Below are 21,505 nucleotides of genomic sequence, written 5' to 3' on the forward strand. Positions count from 1 at the left end.
TTCTGCCTATCCCTTCAAGCACCTCCTCTTCTACTGAAAACTCTCATTCCCAATTCTAAAGAGGACACTAACTTTACTCTTTCAGTAATATTGCCTGACCCACTGAGCATTTCTAATGCTTTCTGTTTCATTTCAGGTTACCATCATCTGCAATTTTGGACCTTCTGGTGCTGTTGTGGTTCGGCAAACTGATCGCTACCTCACAGAAGCCAAACATCAGCTCTCAAGACACTTCAACATTTTGTGGAATGGTTCCCAAAAACTGGACTCAATTACATTAATCAGAACATAACTGGATGTAATTCAAGTTCCAAAACAAATAGATTTAAGTTTGGAACACATGATTATTCATTTTGAAGTGGTATATTACCTCAACCAATTTCTTATCAAATTAAAACAGAGGTCTACACATGCTCACTCCTTAATGAGGCAAGTACCATACACAGTGGCATATAAATGACATTGCAAAACGGTGTCTGCAAAAATGCCACTTGTATTCTCTTTAAAAAACAGCTTTATCATTGGTTTCTTCAGAGCACTGAAATACCTGTCAGTGCTGCAATGAAAAAGTAAATGTCTTCCTGATCAATCTCCAAACATCAATTATTCAGTTACTACAGCAATCAGCAGCATGGCCCTTATCTGATGTTATCAGAGTACAAACTATGTGTATAAGTCTATATTAAAGACCTTCAAAAACATTATTAATCCTGATATTCTTAAATATAAATCTTGAATTGCTTTAAATACACAGGTCAGTTTTAGAACTGGAATGGAAAACTATTAAAGCTGATACAATGGAGAAAGGCATGGGTGCCAGGGAACTTGGGAAGCCAATAGTGATGTCTTTAAGGGAGTTCACATGACAGAAGAGGAGGTATGGAGGTCTTAAAAACATAGAGGCAGATAAATCTCTGGGACCTGAAGTGCATACTAAGACATTGTGTGATTCTAGGGAAGAAATTGCAGGGCACCTAGCAGAGATATTTATACCTTTGAGAGCCTGTTTTCCATGCTATATAGATCATTGACTCTATAAAAGACAAGTTTTCTTCTTTATATGATAGCTTAACAGCTGAGCTTTTTAGGATTTTTGAATTAAAGTTATTCTACATTGGTCACAATCTAAAATTATTCTTAGAAGCACCTCCCAGCAGGAATACCTATGATGACTATATAAAAATGTAATCATATACATGTAGAAAGAAAGAATTCCAACTCTGTCTAACTTCACTGTCATTAACATGAGGACCTATTTCCACTGGGGTGGCACAGTACTGTAGTGGTTCGCACAACGCTTTACAGTACAGGCGACTGAGGCTCAATTCCGACCGCTGCCCGCGTGGAGTTGGCACGTTCTCCTCGGGTTTCCTCCAGGTGCTCTGGTCTCCTCTCACAGTCCAAAGACGTACTGGTTGGTGGGCTAATTGGACACTGCAAATTGTCCCATGATTAGGCTCAGATTAAAGTGGGAATTTCTGAGCAGTGCAGCTCGAAGGGCCAGAAAGGCCTACTCCATCAATAATAATAAAAAAACAATATTACAATGATATTATGAATAAACAAACTCCCAGAGAGCCACTTTAGATGCCAGGTATACTACAATGCCTCAAGTAGATGGTCATTTCACACAAAACCGGTGAGTCAGTGGATTATTTTACGTGGAGTAACATTGGAGAATTGGGTGAATGTTTCTGCCATTAACTTTACGCATTCCGTAGAACCATAGAACATTACAGCACAGAAAACAGGCCAGTTGGCCCTTGTAGTCTGTGCCAAAACTTTATTCTGTTAGTTCCATTGACCTGCACCCAGCCCATAACCCTCCAGACCTCTCCCATCCATGTATCTATCCAATTTATTCTTAAAACTTCAGAGTGAGCCGGCACTTACCATGTCAGATGGCAGATGGCAGCTAGTTCCACACTCAATACACAATAAAGAAAGTGTAAAGAAGGGACCAAAAGCTTAGCTACTTTTCCCCCAACTAATTGTGATTTAATCATTTCAAGAATCAAACATAAAATCCAAGCTTCAGGTTAAATTTGCAGTATATTATACCACTGAAGAATTTTGCACCCTCTCTTTCAAATGCAGGAGAATCACATAATCTAATTATTACAGGAAAGGAGAGACGAGGCAAAAATTAATCTGTCTCTACATGGAGCTTGTTTACTGCAGGATAGAAGATAATGAAATCTTACAGAAATTTGAACTAAATGGAAGTAAAATAAACTTCACTATACCATTTCCACTTGGAAATTCATAAGTCCCTAAAAATGAATGGGTCTGGTAATGTGTAGAAAGATCATAATGAAAAACACTGAGGTCAATCCTAGGCATTACCTTAGGTGCCATCATCACTATATAAATATGCTTCAGGTAACAGCTATTAACTTAGAATCAGCCTACCGGTCAGGGTCTAGCCATTTTCACAAGCACAGTGACCTCCCCACCCGCCACACGCAAGTGGAGGAAGAAAGATAAAAGTCAGCCAGCAATGACTCAGTACTATTCTTCTAATTCCAGACACAGTCATTAGCCTTTTTGTGCGCAAACTTCAGCATTTCCTTAATGAAATTTAAATAATGCTGCCTCACTCCCAGAAAAACCTGAATTTCAAAGTAGTTATTTAATTTTAAAAAATGGCACAGCAATCTTATATCAACATGGAAACTACAGCTAGAAGATGCCTTCACTTTAAGAAGCTCCTAGGACCACCTAACAATAGGTGCTTGACTAATTTCACAGCAGACCAAATATATGTCTGGATTGGTCATTCTCACCTGACTTTACTACTGGGTAAAAGATTAAAAATGCTGAATTTAGTGCCACTTCAATGAAAACATCAGAATATTGAAAACATGATTATTACTTGAAAACTGGAACTAAAATAATCAAATCTATAGTTATGCTTTCCACCTTATACAGCAAGAATCCATTGATTCACTCTTCAAACTGTCACATTTTTATTATCGCAAAGCAAGCATGGTTGCAGTTCCCTGAGCTTCAAACAGCACCCCAGTAAATGTTAGTCACCCCAACCTGTCATTACAAAGCCAAAATCAAAATCCTAGAAATGCCTGATTATTGCCATAAAAAACCAACGCACCAAAATGAATAAATCAGTGGTTATGTTTGGCATTCTAGAACAGAAACTACTAGACTAAAAGTAAGAATTCACAATTCCAAAATCAGAATCAGATTTATTATTCAGCAGAACCTTCTGGAAATTCTTTAGATAGAGAAAGAAATTGTTAAGGAAAAACTGCTGAGCAAATAACTAAATAAAATGGGCATTCTTATGCCCACAGCAGAATTATATTCCCATCATTTTATGAGCAGCCCGCAAAAAAGTAACCCAGAGCATTTGTAATTACTCTCTTCTAAACTGCTAACACTCATAGACTTGACATTGTAATCATGCATTCCCAGCCATCACTCTACAAAATAAAAACATATTAAACATATTTCAAATTAAATACAATGGTGTGGAGGTTAAATAAAAACTCTTTTATTTGCTTCTTTCCAATGAGAGGTCCTGTAGAACTGTTGATTAAGCTTCAGCAATTCATACATACTGCGTGATGAACGTATCACTCAGAATGCCGGCAAATATTAACTGCATGGATTTTCTATCAACACACTAAGTTTACAGACTACATTGTAATCCTTCAATTACAATATTTTAAGAGGAAGCAACCTGCGGATCGACTTCAGCAAACCTCCCTCCACCCCCGACATTCCCTCGTTCCCCATACATGCTTCCATCTCAACTCCTAGCGCATCCCTCCCATCCTATTTTGTTGGGGTAAAAAAAATCTACACTACACACTAATATTACAAAATATCTTGATTCTTAAGATCATCTCAACATTTATATGCAATGTTATAACTGAAAAGTATGTCAACTTTGCTAAGTTCAATTAAAAATCACCGAGGTGAGGGGGAGGAGGAGGGTTTTCATCCTATTCGGCAAGGCACTTTACAGCGTCAAGTTTAAAAAGTATTTTATTGTGAGGTTGAAGTAGACCTGTTTATTATGTATATAGTAACAACAAAGTAGTCAACCCAGCAATGCTCAACGATTGCAGCCACAAAGGCTTTAATTGATTTTTGTCTCTACTGCAAAAGACAGCCCGCCCAATATTCAGCAAATACTTGTCTCACAATATAATTCTTTAGAAACTTCGCTGTGATCACTCGGGTAAGTAAGGTAGTTACTTTATTCTGAACTACCTCACTGCACTGCAATAGAAACTCTGGGATCTGGGAGTGATCTTACCAGAATAGACTTAGTATGCTGCAAAAATTCTTCCATCTCTCCTAAATTTTTTTAGTAGGCTGCTCAACCTTTGCATTCGATAGGAAGTTGAATCCTATTTGAGCTTTGCTTGGGTTTGTCCCGCTGGTCCCATCTCTGTCAAGTCTTCCTCGTCTGTGCAACAGCCTAACCCTCAACTAGAGACAGTCAAAGCGCGCGTGCACGTTCACGCACCCGCATAAACGCGCGCCCACAACGACAGAGTTCGCCGCTGCGCGGGCTGCAGCCAATCAGATCACGATGTCCGGCTCACTGACATCACCCTAGAGTTGCTGCAATTGGCAGGGATTCAGCGACTTACTGCGTGAGGCTTATCTGCAGTAGAGCAGAAAGGTAAGAAACAACAGACGATCTAACATTAGTCAAGTACCCCCGACAAACTACTTTGCATTTACTGCTTAAAGTTATCATACAATAGGCACTTCGTTAACTGCAAGAAATAATTATGAAACTTCTCGGGATTTTTTTAAGCTGCAAAATTAGTTTCAGTGCTCAGGTAAGTTTTCTGCTGCTAGGCCAATTTGGTGGGTTTTCTCCAGAATCAGCCCAAAGACCAAATCTATTGTGTAGCAACAACTTTTTTTCTGCTGTTGGGGGAAAAAAGGTCTTGAGAGACTGGAATCTGATCTTCAACCAGATGTCAAAGTCAGCACAGGCTATATTGTTAAGGAGGAAGTAATCAGTAGCTGCTTAACAGTGCTTTTAGCAGAACTAAGCTCATTCTGCACATTAATGGTCATGTCTAGCATCTCTTCCTGTTCCAGTTATCAGGAATTGGTAATTAGATAGATGTTTATCTGATACTGCAGACGCTTCATTAGCCATTACAACACAACACAGAAATATCAAAATATGCTAGAAATGTTTAGCTTCCACAAAATAATTACCATAAACATGTTAGTCCACAACCATTTTTTAATTGCTCTCCTTAAACTACTCACACAATGATCTCAGCAGAGCAGGGAGATTATCAGGGCACGAAAAGGCTCAGTACATGACTGATCTGAGAGCCAGCTCTAGGAGCTGAGCTGAGAAGCTGAAATCTAGCAGCCAGGCAGATGCTGTAGCTGTCTGACAATATATTCCATATCCATTTGACAATTGCAGCCAAACTGCAGCAAACTGGATTATGGTTCACTGATATCAATACAGACTCCAAGACATCCTGGAGCTGCTACTAATTCCATCTCCTAGTGACAGAAACTGAACCCAACTCTCTGGCATCAAGAGACAATGACTCTACTCGTGAATAAGCACAAGAGATTTTGCAGAGGCTGATAATTTTGAGCAACACAAGATGCTGAAGGAAGTCAGCAAGTCAGGCAGCATCTGCTGAGGGTAATAAGCATTTAATGTTTTGGGCTGAGACCCTTCATCAAGACTGGAAAAGAAGGACAGAAACCAGAGTAAGAGAGTGGGGGTGGGGAAGGGAAAGGAGTAAAGCTGGCAAGTGATAGGTGAGACCAGGTTGGGAGATGGTTGGGGGGGGGGGGGGGTAAGAGGAATGACATAAGAAGCGGGAAGGGATAGATGGAAGAGGTAACAGGCGGAAGAAGGACTCTGATAGGAGAGGAGAGTAGACCATAGAAGAAAGAAGGGAAACCAGAGGGAGGTGATGGACAAGTGAGGAGAAGGATTGAGAGTGTAATAAGAATGAGGAATAGAAAAGAGAGAGAGAAGAATAATGGTGAGGGTTGGGAGAAATAGCCAGGAGTTAGAGAAATTGATTTTCATGCCATCAGGTTGGAGGCTACCCAGTCAGAATATAATGCTATGCTCCTCCAACCTGAGTTTGGCGTCATCTGTTTTGATGAGTAGTAGAGGAGGCCATGAACGGTCATATCAGAACGGAAGAGGGAAGTCGAATTGAATAGGTAGTCTCAAGGGGATCTTGCCTTTTGTGGCAAACAGAGCGAAAATGCTCAACAAAGCAGATCCCAATTTGCTTTGCAGCTCACTGACTTAGAGGAGGTAGCACCAGGAGCACTGGATACAATAAATTACCCCGATAGACTCACAGGTGAAGTATTGACTCACTGCGCTAGCTACTACTGTGACATTCTTACTGTCTTCCATACATCTATCCCCTCACCCTCAAGGTTGATCTGACCCTGCATGGGTACAATATGATTATTGATAAGAAATACTTTGTCAATGAGACAGAATCGTGCAAGGAAGATCCATCTATCTGTTGAGATGACCAAATTGCGAATATGATGTTCCTTTATCATGCACTAATCAAACAGGTGCTTGGCATAAGCCAAAAATGACAATTGTGTTAAAATAAACATGAAATGTTTAGCAAAATTAACTCATGGGAGGAAAATGCACCATTTTTCAAAAATTGTGATCATTAATTTGTAACAGTACCAACTCTTATTTTTTTCTGAACAATATCTTGGATTCATTTGCTTAAAGAAAAATGGTAAAGTGCAGCACAGGAGTTATTGATTTCTTCTTGATGTACAGTAATTGCTTACTTCCTTGGTCTAACTGAAACAATACTGATGCTACTGGCAAGGAGGAAACAATATAGCCTTGGCAAGGACTGAAGCAAGTCTTACTTTGGTTCTGCATTGCATCCAGTGCACATTGGCACAGACAGTATGGTAAATAAATAATAAATATGTCCTTTGTAACATATATATTGAGGCATTTAAACACTATTGACCCTTTTAAAATAAGATGTCAATGTCTTGTGTATTTGTAAAGACAGCAAACATCCTTTCATAGTACATTAGTCACTTGGTTACTTGTTTAATCTTGGCCAAATGTATCAGTTATTCTAATAAAAATTTGCGTAATGATATTTTGTTTTGCAGTGCTCCAAAACTGTGTTGCACTAACTGCTCTCATTGCAATTCCCAGGAATATAATTGATCATAATTTCTCCTCTCAGAAACTGGCATTCTCTGTAATTCTGTACCCTGAAGTGTTGTGGAGGCCAGATCTTTGGAGGTACTAATGGAGAGGATGAATACATTTTTGAAAGACTGAAGAAATTGAGAGGTTATGAGGAACTACAACAGAAGAGAAAGTGAAGGTTAGATCATGGATGATTACATTAAATGGTGGAACAAGTTTGAGAATTCAGCTGACTTACTTTTGCTTTGAATTTCTTGTGATTTTGATACTACTTTGATATTTGATATACTCAGGAAATTTACAAGAGTGAATAATTTCTTAAAGTACTCCGTCTAACATTCGTTATTATCAGAAATATATTTAATTGTGTTAAATTGAGTAGGATGCCCAAAAATGAATTATAACCAATCCCTCAATTTGTGACTGAGAATCAAAGAAAACCACAGATGCTGCAACTCTAAAATAAGTATAGGAAATACTAGAATTACACAGCAGGTCAGGTGTATCTTTGGGAAGAGAAACAGTTAATATTGCAGGTTGTTCAGGGGTAAAGTTCTAACAAAGGATTTTTGACCTGAAACATTAAATCTAATTCTCTTCCTGTTCACTTCCTTTTATATCTCAACTTAGCATTCTTGTTGTTAATCAGTTGGCCAGACGGCATCAGGCATATGGAAAATACTAGAGTCTATTATTAAATTAGAGCTAATAGGACACTATCAAATAGTGTTTGGATTGGACAAACTGAACATGGATTTATGAAAGAAAGATCATGTTTGACAAATCTGAAGCTGAAACTCACAGCGTAGATAAGGGAAGACTGCTTGCAATGTTGTATTCAAACTACCAAAGTGATATTTGCTGGATATTTGCTGTTCACAGCCCATTTCTGTGATATGGTTGAATATGTTAAATTTGACTGATAGTGCAAAGCTGGGTGGCAGTCAATGTTAAATGCAGCATGTTAAGAGTTTTCAAGAGGAATGGCCTAGAACATGCCAAAGAAACATCAATTAGGAAAAAAAAAGTGAAATTGCCTATCTCTGGTTTGAAACAAAACAGAAAAGCAGAGTAGTTTTCATTTGAAGTGTGTTGGTGTTCAGAGGGATCTGGGGATCTGGGTATCCTTTCACATCCAGGTACAATGATCAATTACAAAAGCAAACGGAACATTAGACTTTAATGGACATTGAATCTTGGCAAGTAAGTAAATAAGTCCTAGTGTAATCTTCCGGTTAAGGTGGTGCTACTGAATATATGCGACAGCTCTCTGTGGTCAAAAAGCTAAGAAATCCAACTAAAATCATCAGTAAAAATACCTTTTCTCAGGCAAATTGTGTTAAATTATTTCTGAAAATAGCGAATGGTTGAATGATGGCAAGGTGAATTCACAGGATGGTATATTGCAGAATCGTTGCAGATGTAGTTCCGATACCCTGAGAGTGAGGCTGGGTCAGTCTGGGCGCTGAAAGGAGGAGTCGGGACACAGGCAGAGATGTTCCAATGCGTGCTCAACTAGCCTGGGTGCGAGGCTGGATCGCTCTGTGCACCAAGCTGAATTGAAGAGCCTGAGAGTGGCTTCGGGCTGGACGATGAAATCTGGGCTCGGAACGAGTCGCTGAGCGGTGTATTTGATGCTCTATCAATAACTCTAGGAGACGGGAAGTAGAGTAAATAACGATAGGCTTTTATTAGCAGCGAAAACGGAGCACAACCATATTGGATGACTGTGGGAGGAGCAGTGCCCCAATCACCTTTATACAGGGGTCTGTGGGAGGAGCCACAGGAGCAGTCAGCAGAGGGGCATGTCCAGACAGGTATACATGGTTTACGACAGTGTTCTAGGCCCAGAATCTTTCGCAGCAGCGGTGCTTGAGTCCTAATGCAAGGCACGATTTGCTGCTTAGACAATTTAAATGCCAGCCCAGATCAGGTGAGACTCAATTTCACTCATTCCCAGCGATCTTCACTCCTCTTTCCAGGGAACAGAGCCTTTCACTGTTTTTTGTAGGGTCAGTTTAAACGCCGGCTTAGATAAACTGAAAAGACAGGGTGTCAGTCCGAACAAGAGCTGATTTCACTTGCTCTCCACGATGGTCATTTTCATGTTGCTGAGGCTATGAAGACTGCCCCGGCTGCTGTGCTCTGTGCCCGCGAATATGATAAGCGAATAAGTAAAGCTTTGGGCCTACTCCAGGCTGTTCTGGGGTTTGGGACTGAGGACTCTATTTTTGTTTCAGTTCAGAATGCTGTTGTTCACTTCAATTGTTTGCATGATTTTTTTTCTTCCTCTTGCACATCAAGTGTTGGTCTTTTGTATTTATTTTTATTCTTTTTTTAATTGGGGTTATTTTGCTCTGTGGCTACCGGTGAGCAACCAAATCTCAAGGTTGGATAACTTATGCATTCTTTGATAATAAATGAACCTTGAATCTTGAATGTAGTTATAAACTGCTATGGAATATTGTGCACAGATCTGATCTCACTCATCAAAGAAAGGTTTACTAGCTGTTGAGGGAATGCTTTGAAGGTTCACAAGATTGATTCCTGGATGGGCACTCGTGTATTGAAGGGAGATTAAGTAAATAGGGTCCATACACTTTGTAATATAGAAGAGTGAGGGTAATTTCATTAGAGTCATAGAGCATTACAGCACAGTAACAGGCCTTTGGCCCATCTAGTCCATGCTGAACTATTGTTCAACCTAGTCGCATTGATCTGAATCTGGAACGTGCCCCTCTATACCCCTCCCATCCACATACTTATCAAAATGTTGAAACTGAACCCGCAGCCACCACTGCCGCTGGCAGCTCGTTCCACGCTCTCACCTTCCTCAGAGTAAAAAAGTTCCTCCTTATGTTCCCCTTAAACGTTTCACCTTTCACCCTTAACCTCTGATCCTTAGGTCTAATCTCACCCAACATCAGCAGAAAAAGCCTGATTGTATATACCCCTCATAACTATGTATACCTCTATCAAATCTCTCCTCATTCTCCTATGCTCTAGGGAATAAAGTACAAACCTATTCTGCCTTTCCCTGTAACTCAGGTCCTCAATTTTTTCTGTACTCTTTCAATCTTATTGATATCTTTCCTGTAGGTAGGTGACCCAAACAACACATGATACTCCAAATTTGGCCCCACCAGCATCTTTTACAACTTCAACATAACATCCCATAACATTAAAGCATTTAAAATTCTTAATGGTCCTGGCAGAGTAGATACAAGATTGACTTTTCTCAATTTTGGATCTCTAAAATTAGGGGTGACAATATCAAAATGAAGACTTGGAACATTTTGCACTGAAGTAAGCAGAAATATTGGGAATTGTACATTCAAGGAGGTCGTAGAGACAAAGTCAATGAATATATTCAAAACAGAGATAGGTTTGGGGATGTCAAGGGAATCTTTGGGTATGGGGCTCATACAGCTGAAGGTTCAACCAGGATGATTTAGAATAGACAGGGCGAGGAAAAGCACTGGATGATCTACCCCTGCTTCCACCTTTGATGGTCTTTCCATGTTTTAACAGGGCTAACTGCTTACTTTGTAACTAAGGAAGCATTAACCATATTGCCCAAAATCATGTACGCGCTCAATCATCAGTCTGATATATTCAGGCTAGTGCTAATACCAATATTTATTTATGGATTGAGTAATTGGTGTCAAGCAAAGATATATAGTACTGATATTCTAAGTGCATGCTGCTGGCAGGAAGCTTTGCACAATGCACCTATCAGGAATTGGCAGGCAGCTATGATTTCTCAAATAAGTACAGCATGTACTTAAAAATCAGATCCAATCAATATACTAACATTATATACTGTAATCACATGAAGAGAAACTTAAGAGTCTAGAGCTCCCTTTTTAGAGTATATTCCTTATATGATTTTATTATTATTGAGAATTGTGAATAAAAATGGTCTTCCATAAACTTTTGCAGTGCAACCCAATTAGAGGAATGAATTCTGATTTTCACTGAGAGAAGTAACAATCGAATTATACAGTGACTAACCACCGCTGTGACTTGAATATCAATTTTTAGACATTATGAGATGTATTTTGAACTTCCAGATGCAGATTCTCCCCGGGTTATGGCAGGGTACCATTCCCGAGAACTGCTCATAACCTAACCTGTTCACAAGTCACAAGCGTGGCTGCAAAATGAGTTCCCAGGCAGCAGAAGGTGCCTGCATGAGTTGTCCGATATGAATAGATAGTTGGGAGAAGAATTTTAAATCTCATTCTTAAAAATAAAGATGATATTATCTAATTTAGCTGAGCCTGTATTGGGCCCATAATGATATTATTTTAAAAGTTTTATTGTGGGTAAAGTTATAAATACTACTGACAGCTTTAAAAAGCTGCTGGCCTGGCCAGTATGTGTCCAGATTGGATTTACAAAATGGATGTTACTTTATTAACTAGAATATATTGTTCTTAAATTCAACCTGAGAAAATTCCAGCTAGTGTCAAGAATAGTTGCCTATAGCAACACAACAGCCAGCAAATCCATCCTGACTGTTCCCCAAGCATTCGCTCATACATACAGGTTAGAATGCAGGTTAGAATTAGAATCGGGTTTAATTTCACCGACATATGTCATGAAATTTGTTAACTTTGCAGCAGCAGTACAATACATGATAAATATAGAGAAAAAAATCAGAATAACAGAATAAGTATATGTATATAGTTAAATTAAGTAGTGCGAAAACAGAAATTCAAACAAATTTGTAAGCTAGTGTTATTGCACTCCTTCAAACATCTGTTAATCCTCCTACCTTCAATACCTGAAAATGTTTAAAACAGCAACATTTGCTGATTGGCTTTATTTTGAGTTAACATGTGAAATCAAGTTTTTGAAAGGCCTAATTCAGAATGAGTGACTAGTCAGTGAGGCAAATGCAATCTGTGACTGAGATATCAATCCACTTAATGCACCTCTGCTGTTTTAAAGAAATGTTTGAGAGTGTGGTGAATGTGGTTTAACATTTCTTTATGATACTATTGAGACCAACAATAAAAACAGAATTAAGAGGCCATTAATTTCATCACCAAAAACAGAGGCATCCAAAAAATCTGCCTTAAATGACTGAACAGTGCAGGTGATAAGTGATAGGAGTGCTCTATCTTCTGACTTTCTATGCCTAACAGCTACATGGATCCTTGATCATTTAAACAAATGTTCCCATTAATTTTTAGATCTCACTACTTAAGATTTATCCTCTGTGTAGAATAGCAGCAAATGTGCAGCCCTTTCCATTTTTCAGGATCACAAAACGCAGGCAGGAAAAGTGAGAAATAAATATAGCATAGATAGAGTTGTCTGGATATGCTTAAGTACCTATCATGTGAAGTGAATTAAAGTAGCTGTAAGCCGTCTTCATTGCAAGTGGGGATGAGAGGAGGAAACCAAGATGGATGATGCAAATTGCCCTTATGGCTGGAGGTCGTTTCATGTGTTTTACATTTAAATGCTGGGCTCTATCTCTATAAGGGACATCATCTTGGAATCTCTTCCTAATGTTGCTTCTTTAATGTTCCACCACTTTGCATAACTTTAATAAATTTTGGGAGATGTGTGGATCACTGGCAAAGGCAGCTTTTATTGTCTATCCCTCACTGCCCTTCAGAAGATGGTGGTGACCGATCATTTTGCAATTACAGCAGTTTCTCTGGTGAAAATATTCCTACAGTGGGTCTGGAGTTCCAGAATTTCGGCCCAGTGACTGCAGAGGGCCAATCATGTATTTCTAAATCAAGTCAGTGGACAATTTAGATGGAAACAGAAAGGTAGTGGTGTTCAGTTTATTTAAACGTTTGTCCTTCTTGCCGGAGATGTTACAGATTATTAGAATCGTGGTGGAAGTAGTGTACATTTAGTGTGGTAGATGGGGGTACCAATTAAGCAGGCTGTTTTGTCCTGGAAGGCTTCATTTCTTGAGAGTACTGGAGCTACACTAATCCTGACAAGTGTAGAGTATTCCATGATATTTTATGTGGATAATTGTGATTAGTTTACAAAGATGTCTTTATTTCTGTGCTCTACAACTTCATGTTTACAGTATATATTGCTGATACGTCCAGATAGTGGAAAACCTTTGGAGTGTCAGGAGGTGACAATTTCTACCCCATTGTTATAGCCATAGTATTTGTATAGTGGCCCAGATGATGTACTGATCAACGACGATGCCAGGGGAAGTTGATAGTGATGTACATAGCGATGGTAATACCATTAAATACTAAGAGTAGGTTTAGAATCTCCCTTATTACAGATGCTTATTTCCGAGCACTGTAATGATATGAATCTAACTTCATAATAATCAGTCCATGCCAAATGTTGACATGTACTCATGCATGATGCGGGAGCTGGTGGACCCCATTGTGGTTCCTGGTGACCACATCTGCAGCAAGTGTTGGCTGCTCGAGGAACTAGGGCTCAAAGTTGATGACCTGGAATCTGAGCTTCAAGTACTGCGGCACATCAGGGAAGGGGAGAGTTTCCTGGATTCTCTGTTTCAGAGGGTAGTCACACCGATTAGATTAGCTGTCTCAAATTCGGTCTGTGGTAGGGACAAGAAGGTGTGACTGTGAGGTAGTGGGATCCACGAGACAGTGCTGGAGGAGCCTCAGCCCTTGAACTTGACCAACAGGCCTGAGATTCTTACTCCCTGTGTGGATGAGAGTGAGGGCTGTAGGAAGGATGAGCAACCTAACTAGGGCACTGTAGTTCAGGGAGCCATTCAAGAGGGGGGGAGAGAGGAGAAATGTCGTGGTATAGTCAGGGGAATAGACAGAATTCTCTGTCGCGAGGATAGAGAGTCCTGAAGGCTGTGTTGACTGCCTGATGCTCAGGTCCGGGACATCTTATCTGACCTGCAGAGGAATTTGCACTGGGAGGGAAAAGATCCAGTTGTCGTGGTCCATGTGGGTATCAACAACATAGGTAGAAGGAGGAAAGAAGTTTTGCAGAGGGTATTTGAGCAGCTAGGGACTAAATTAAAAAGCAGAACCAGAAAGTGATCATCTCTGCATTACTAACTGAGCCACTTGCAAATTGGCATAGGGTCAAGAAGATTAGAGAGTTAAATGGCTGGCTTAAAGATTGGTGTGGGAGAAGTGGGTATGAATTCATGGGAAATTGGCACCAGTATTGGGGAAGGAGGAACCTGTACCAATGGGATGGGTTCCACCTGAATCGTGATAGGTCCTGGATCCTGGCAAATTGCATAACTAGGACTGTGGATAGGGCTTTAAGCTAAATAATAACGGGGTGGGTTCAACAGATTGGAGAAGTATGGATAAAGTAAAAAAGAAAACTGGATAAAGATAAAGAAAAAGCAAAAGATAAAAAAGAGAAATGTAAGAATGGAGAGAAGTCAAGTGTAAAAGATAAAAAGATTACTAGATTTTAAAAACACAGTGAGTGTAAGGGCACTTTCTTTGAATGCCTGTAGCATTTGAAACAAGGTAGGTGAACTTGTGGCACAGATCAGAACAAGAGGTATGATTTAGTGTCCACTACAGAGACGTGGTTGGAGGATGGAGAGGATTGGGAATTAAATCTCCAAGGATGTCAGGAAGGTAAGGAGGTGGGGTAGTGCTGTTAATCAAAGTTGAGATCAGCGCGATAGTGAGATATAAGATCTAAGGAGTAGAATGTTGAATCCATCTGGGTAGAGATTAAGAATAATGAAAGGAAAAAAATCACTGGAGGGAGTTGTCTATTGGCCACCGAATAACATTTTTCACAGGCAATAAACAGAAATATCTTGAGGTTATGTAAGAATGGAACAGCAGTTATCATAGAGGACTTTAACTTGCACATAGATTTGGTGAATCAAGTTGGTCAAGGCAGTCTTGAGGATGACATCATAGAATGCATCTGTGATGGCTAACCTATAAGGGAACGTGCTATTTTAAATCTGGTACTGTGCAATGAGACAGGTAAAATTAGTGATCTTGTAGTTAGGGACCTTCTTGGAAAGAGTGATCACAGCATGATTGAGTTTCTCATACAAATGGAAGGTGCAACAGTTCAATCTAAAACCAGTGCATTATGCCTAAACAATGGAGACTACAATGGGATGAGGGAGGATTTGGCTAATGTTAGACTGGGAACACAGGCTATATGGTGGGACAGTTGAAGGACAGTGGAAGACTACCAAAAAGATTTTTCACAGTGTTCAACAACAAATGTATATCCAAGTTAAAAGCAAGGATAGTAAGGATGGGGAGAGCCAGCCTTGGATAACTAAGGAAATAAAAGAAGACATCAAACTAAAGGTTCGTGCATACTAAGTTGCCAAAAGTAGTGGGAAACTGGAAGATTGGGAAAACTTTAAAAAGTAACAAAGAACCACTAAGCGAGCAATAAAGAAAGAGAAGCTAGATTTTGAAAATAAACAAACACAAAATATAAAAACAGATAGTAAAAGTTTTTATAATTCTATAAAGCGGAAAAGAGCGACTAAGGTGAACTTAGGTCCCTCGGAGGACGAGAAGCGGGAATTGATATTGGGTGATGAGGAAATGGCCGAGGCTTTGAATGACTATTTTGTGTCATTCTTCCTGGTGGAGGACATATCTAACATGCCAAAGAGAGATGTTATGGATGCGATGGGAGGTAAGGACCTCAATACAATAGCTATCACTAAAGAGGTAGTTCTGGGCAAACTTGTGAGCCTGAAGATAGATAAATCCCCTGTTCCTGATGGAATGCATTCTAGTGTACTGAAAGAAATGGCATGTTATGGGAGAAGCTTTGGTGATAATTTACCAAAATTCTCTGGGCAAGTCCCAACAGATTGGAAGACAGCAAATGTCATGCCACTGTTCAAAAAAGGATGTAGGCAAAAGGGAGGTAACTATAGACCAGTTAATTTAACATCTGAATTTGGGAAAATGCTTGAAGCTATCATTAAAGAAGAAATAGCGAGACATCTGGAACAAAATGGGTCCATCAGGCAGATGCAACATGGATTCAGCAAAGGCAGGTCTTGCTTGACAAACTTACTGGAGCTCTTTGAGTGCAGTGGACAGAGGGGAACAGATAATGTTATTTACTTGGATTTTCAGAAGGCGTTCGATAAGGTGCCGCATAAAAGACTTATCCATAAGATAAGGATGCTTAGACTTGGGGTGATGTATTAGCATGGATAGAGGATTGGTTAACCAATAGAAAGCAGAGTTGGGATACATGGGTGTTACTCTGGTTGACAATCAATGGTGAGTGGTGTGCAGCAGGGGTTGTGCTGGGCCCACAGTTGTTCACGATACACATTAATGAATTGGAAGAGGGGACCGAGTGTAGTGTATCTATGTTTGCTGATGATACTAAATTGAGTGGAAAAGCAAATTGTGCAGAAGATATGGAGAGCCTGCAGAGAGATATAGATAGGTTAAGTGAGTGGGCAAGGGTCTAGCAGATGGAGTACAATGCTGCTAAATGTGAGGTCATCCACTTTGGAAGGAAAAATGAAAGAGCAGATTATTATTTAGATGGTAAAAAAAATTGCAGCATGCTGCTGTGCAGAGGGAATTGCAAGTGCTTGTGCATGAATCACAAAAGGTTGGTTGCAAATGCAGCAGGCAAAAGGAATGTTTATTGCTAGAGGGATTAAATTTAAGAGCAGGGAAGTTATGCTGCAAACTGTACAGGGTATTGGTGAGGCCGCACCTGGAATACTGCATGCAGTTCTGGTCTCCTTAATTGAAGAAGGATATACTGGTTTTGAAGGCAGTGCAGAGGAGGGTCACCAAGTTGATTCCAGAGATGAGGGGGTTGGACTATCAGGAGAGATTGAGTCACTTGGGACTGTACTCGCTGGAATTCAGAAGAATGAGAGGAGATCTTATAGAAACATATAAAAATATGAAAGTGATAGATAAGAGAGAGGCAGGAAAGTTGTTTCCACTGGTAGGTGAGACTAGAACTATGGGACATAGCCTCAAGATTTGGGGGAGTAGATTTGGGATGGAGATGAGGAGGAACTGCTTTTCCCTGAGAGCGGTGAATCTGTGTAATTCTCTGCCCAATGAAGCAGTGGAGGCTACCTCAGTATAAATATTTAAGATAAGGTTATATAGATTTTTGCCTAGTAGGGGAATTAAGAGTTATGGGTGTTATGCCCTCGGCCCCCTCCTTTGTGAGAATCGCAAGAGCCCTAGTCGAGGGGGGGTCAACTGACCCAAGAGAGAAAGAGACGTGCTGAATAGACACAGGAAAATGGGAGAGAGAGAGAGAGACGTGCGGAAAACCACGTTCTCCCAAGAAGCAGAATAAAGGCGACGTTGACTATTGTCTCATGGAGACCACGTGAAAAGCCCTCGGGCAAAGTGGGCTGGTTGAGAGAGAGATCGCATCACCTGCAACCTTGATTGACACCTGCGATCCTGTGAAGAAGATAAAGGAGGGTCTGAGGGGGGGAACCCTCAGACACACCAAGGAGACACCAAGGAAGCACGATACCGATTCCCGTGGGAGCGGGAAGCCATTTTGAAGGAAGCCACGTGCGTTAGATTCCAAATGTTGAATCTGTGGCTAGAACCAACGAAAGACTGCTTTTAACTAACAACGGGGAAGCCTGCTCCCCTGATTCCAAGGATTTGCTCTGCAAAGACAACGGGCAAGTGTTTATCCTTTCTAAATCATCTCTCTCTCTCTACAACGTGAAAACCCCAGCGGTTCCCAAAAGGGAAAAGCCTGCAAACTTCTGAGTGACTCTTTACATTTCAATTGGACTCAGTATTACCCCCTAGACAACTATAGAGCTTATTTCTGATTGATTATTGTTACACCGGTGTTTTAGGTTGAGTTTTGACAATGCATATGATCTGAATGTTTTGTATTAACCATACGCTTGTGCCCCTTTTTAAATAAAACGTTTGAAAATAGTAGCATCCGACTCAGCTGATCCCGCTATCTTTGCTGGTAAGTTACCTGGTTATGGGGTTACGTAACATGGGGAAAAGGCAGGTAGGTGAAGATGAGTGTATAGCCAGATCAGCCATGATCTTATTCAATGGTGGAGCAGGTTCGATGGGCCGGATGGCCTACTCCTGCTCCTATTTCTTATGTTCTTATGTACTTGATGCATGAGAGTATAAACTGTTACTTTTGCTGAGGAGATGCAAATAGAAATAAGTTTAGTGAAATCATCAGTGAACAATCCCACTTTGGATCTTATAATAAAATATCATTAATGAAGCAGCTGAAGATGGTTGAGCCCAGAATACTACCCTGAGAAATTCCTACAGTGATGACTGGAGCAAGAAAGAATGACTTCCAAAATCCACAGCCATCTTCCTTTGTGTGATGTACGGTTCCAACCATAAGAGTATTCTTTTGATGCTTATTGGCTTATATTTTACCAGCATTCCTTAATGTTGGGCTCACTCAAGTGTTGTCTTGAGATTTACTTCACTCATTTTCATTTACCTCTGGAGGTGCATGATCCTTGTACATCCCAATGCTGGGCATCAGTGAGCAGGTTATTGGCAGGTAAGTGCATCCTTTGTCGCTGACCTATTGTTTATGGAATCACTTAGCCCAATCTATCGTATGCTATGTTGTTGTGCCACTTGTCACCTATATGTAGATGGGGGAAGAAGCACCCCTAAGGAGGAGCCACAGCCTCATGGAGTGATGGTTGTGCCTTTTAGGAACCAACAGCTGAGCAGAAACGCACATATTCTGTTAATATGCTACACAATTTGTGGGGGATTTATCTAACACACAGTGCTTTAGGAGGTTGCAGTTACCCCTGAAGATTTTCTTAAACCATAACACACACCAACCTGTTATTCCTCAGCCCTCTTCAGTACCAGGGCAAGGTCAAACACAAACTAGAAGAACAGCCCCCATGTTCGACCTAGACATTGTACAATCCAATAGTATGAATATTGACTTCTCCAACTTAAGGCAAGCCACACTCCTTGTGTTCCTCTCTTCCCATTTTCTCCCCACCTTCTCCCTCCCCACACCTTCACCCAGTTTAATTCCCTTCTCTCACCTCATTCCAGTGTGCCTTTCATCCATACACTACACAATATAGTTCTCCCTTTCCAATCTGCCCGTCATCCTTACTTGGCTCGACTCATTACCTTATGAGTTCAGCCTCTGCAGCCTCTTGGCTCCACTTATCACCAACCAGCTTCTGTTCTCTACCTCCTCCCTTCCTTTCTCCCTGCCTGACTCTAGCTGTCCTTTTTCTTTTCTGCCTATCACCCACCAGCCACCATCTCTTGCCCACGTGGCTCCATCTCTCCATTGCCTCACCTGATTCTACCATTGTCTGCTCGCCTCTGCCTCAACCCTCCCTCACACCTCCTTACATTGACCACCTGCCCTCTGCACTTTCAGTGCTGATGCAGGATCTCACCTTAAAACACTGACTACCCCTTTGCCTCCACAGATGTTGCTTGACCCGATGAGCTCCTCCGTCATTATTTTGCTCCACATTCCAGCATTTGCAGTCTCTTATGTTTCCTGAACTGAATCCTTTCCTAATACCCAGCTTGATGCCTGCTGCAGCTATTCTTGTTTACGGTGGGAAGTGAAATCATTAATCCTTTGACTTTGCTGTTACTGCTCATCTAATCTGCAGTACATAGCTGACTCCAGTACTTGCAGTGTTTGCCGGACCATTACTTTCCATTAAGGCACCTGAGCACCTGGAAACTTTCTTTATAAATGGGAAAACCTAGGACCCATTAAACTCCGATCATGGGTTAACCATAATGCTGATTTTTACATGATTCCTAGTCAGTTGTTAATGAATTTTAATCTGGATCACTCAACATCACCCAAGGTCTCATCCTTCATTCACACCCAATGCTCAATTGCCCTGACCCCATACAAACAAACAAACATACTCCCACAGTCTTCATTCTGTAATTTTTCTCTCCTTGTCATCCACATTTTTGTTTGTTCTAAATAAGTGGCAAATATAAACTGTCACACCAAGCTATATGGTAAGAGTGACTGTATGTTTTGTGTTTTGCACCTTGGCCCCGGAGGAATGGTATTTCATTTGGCGCTCTACATGTGTATGGCTGAATGACAATTAAACTTGAAATTGATATGGAAGTACTTGGGATACATTCCAAAATGTTGTCTCCCAAAATTAGTTAATTCTATGTAACTTTCTACATCCGACAATCGATCACCCCTTGTCTCTAAACAAATTTATATAAGATTATGAATTCAACTGTTTTGCAAATTTTGGGTTTGTGCTTTAATATGGTAAACTTTATATTAAGAGTGAGTACTTATTTGATCTGGTACATTTTCTAACTATCTTACATTTACACATTTCCATATTCAAGTTTGAATGCAAGTCCAAATCATTCCTGGCAATTGTCAAACCACAATGATTGTGGAGATGAAGTTGTTGGGGATCATTAGACCTGCAGGACCACTTCTCCTCACACTTTGCCAGTCACCCAGGATGTGCCGCAGGTGGAATCAGCATCCATTTGAATTGGTGGATTTTTCAATGCGTTTTCATCCTCTGACATGGCAAGTAACAGGTGTTTCTGGAGGACAGGAAAAGGTATTTAGAGATGGTGCTCCAAACCAACACAATCAATACAATAAAAAGATACTATGACTCTAACACTAATCCCTATAAGAACCATTTGACATTACTTGCCAATTCAAGAATGTCTATGTTATCACATCTTTTGCCTTGTACAGTTTATTTTTTAGCTTTTCCCTCTAAATTCATGCATCTCCATTTCAGCTGACAAGTCTTTCAAACAACTTTGAAATTCTTCTGAAATTCTTCATAGAAAATTTCAGCTTCATTCATTTGGTATTCATTATATTATGCATTGTTAGCATTGTAAGCTGTTTTTAAAAATCAATTATGCTAAATAGTCAGCATTAAATATGGCAGTTCCAGTTAATTGGGGCAGCTGCTTATTTGGGACAACTCTTAAAGAACAAAAACTTTTAAAAATTGCCAGCATTGTTATTTGGGACACTATGCCACTTAATTGAGACGGGACTGTTGCTAAAAAGTTTCTAACTGGCATGGGTCTTGTGCACTTGCTTGTCCATTAGGCACTACACTGTACTTACAGCGAGCAGTTTTTAAATAGCGTCACTTGTGTGTGCTTGTGTTTAAAAAGCAGTGATTTTTTTGTCACTGTTAGTTGATGAGAAATAACTATTAAGACAATTCAGAACTGTTTTGCTCACTGTGGTTTCAAACATTGAGGCTTGGAGGTGCCTGAGATGGCCGGGAGTGAAAATGAAATGATTTTACTACTTCAATAAATTAGGAAATATGAAGAATTTAAGGGTATCAAC

General features: G+C 40.2%; 1 protein-coding gene and 1 long non-coding RNA gene across 7 annotated transcripts in view; one reads left to right on the plus strand and one right to left on the minus strand.

Moving 5' to 3' along the window:
* The window catches only part of LOC140740719 (protein prune homolog 2-like), a 323,553-nt gene extending 319,108 nt beyond the window's left edge, over nucleotides 1-4,445 (minus strand). For all 6 annotated transcript variants that reach the window (XM_073070219.1, XM_073070202.1, XM_073070196.1 and 3 more), the window contains exon 1: nucleotides 4,286-4,445. In XM_073070219.1, coding sequence (XP_072926320.1) covers nucleotides 4,286-4,321 — 36 coding nt within the window. In that variant the 5' untranslated portion in view covers nucleotides 4,322-4,445. The remainder of the gene's footprint in view (nucleotides 1-4,285) is intronic.
* A 140-nt stretch (nucleotides 4,446-4,585) lies between these two features.
* The window catches only part of LOC140737346 (uncharacterized), a 47,561-nt gene continuing 30,641 nt past the window's right edge, over nucleotides 4,586-21,505 (plus strand). Inside the window, exons 1-2 of the long non-coding RNA XR_012101113.1 lie at nucleotides 4,586-4,657; nucleotides 7,224-7,367. This is a non-coding gene — a long non-coding RNA (uncharacterized lncRNA). The remainder of the gene's footprint in view (nucleotides 4,658-7,223; nucleotides 7,368-21,505) is intronic.

The sequence above is a fragment of the Hemitrygon akajei genome, chromosome 2, assembly GCF_048418815.1.
Source record: "Hemitrygon akajei chromosome 2, sHemAka1.3, whole genome shotgun sequence".
Lineage (NCBI taxonomy): Eukaryota > Metazoa > Chordata > Chondrichthyes > Myliobatiformes > Dasyatidae > Hemitrygon > Hemitrygon akajei.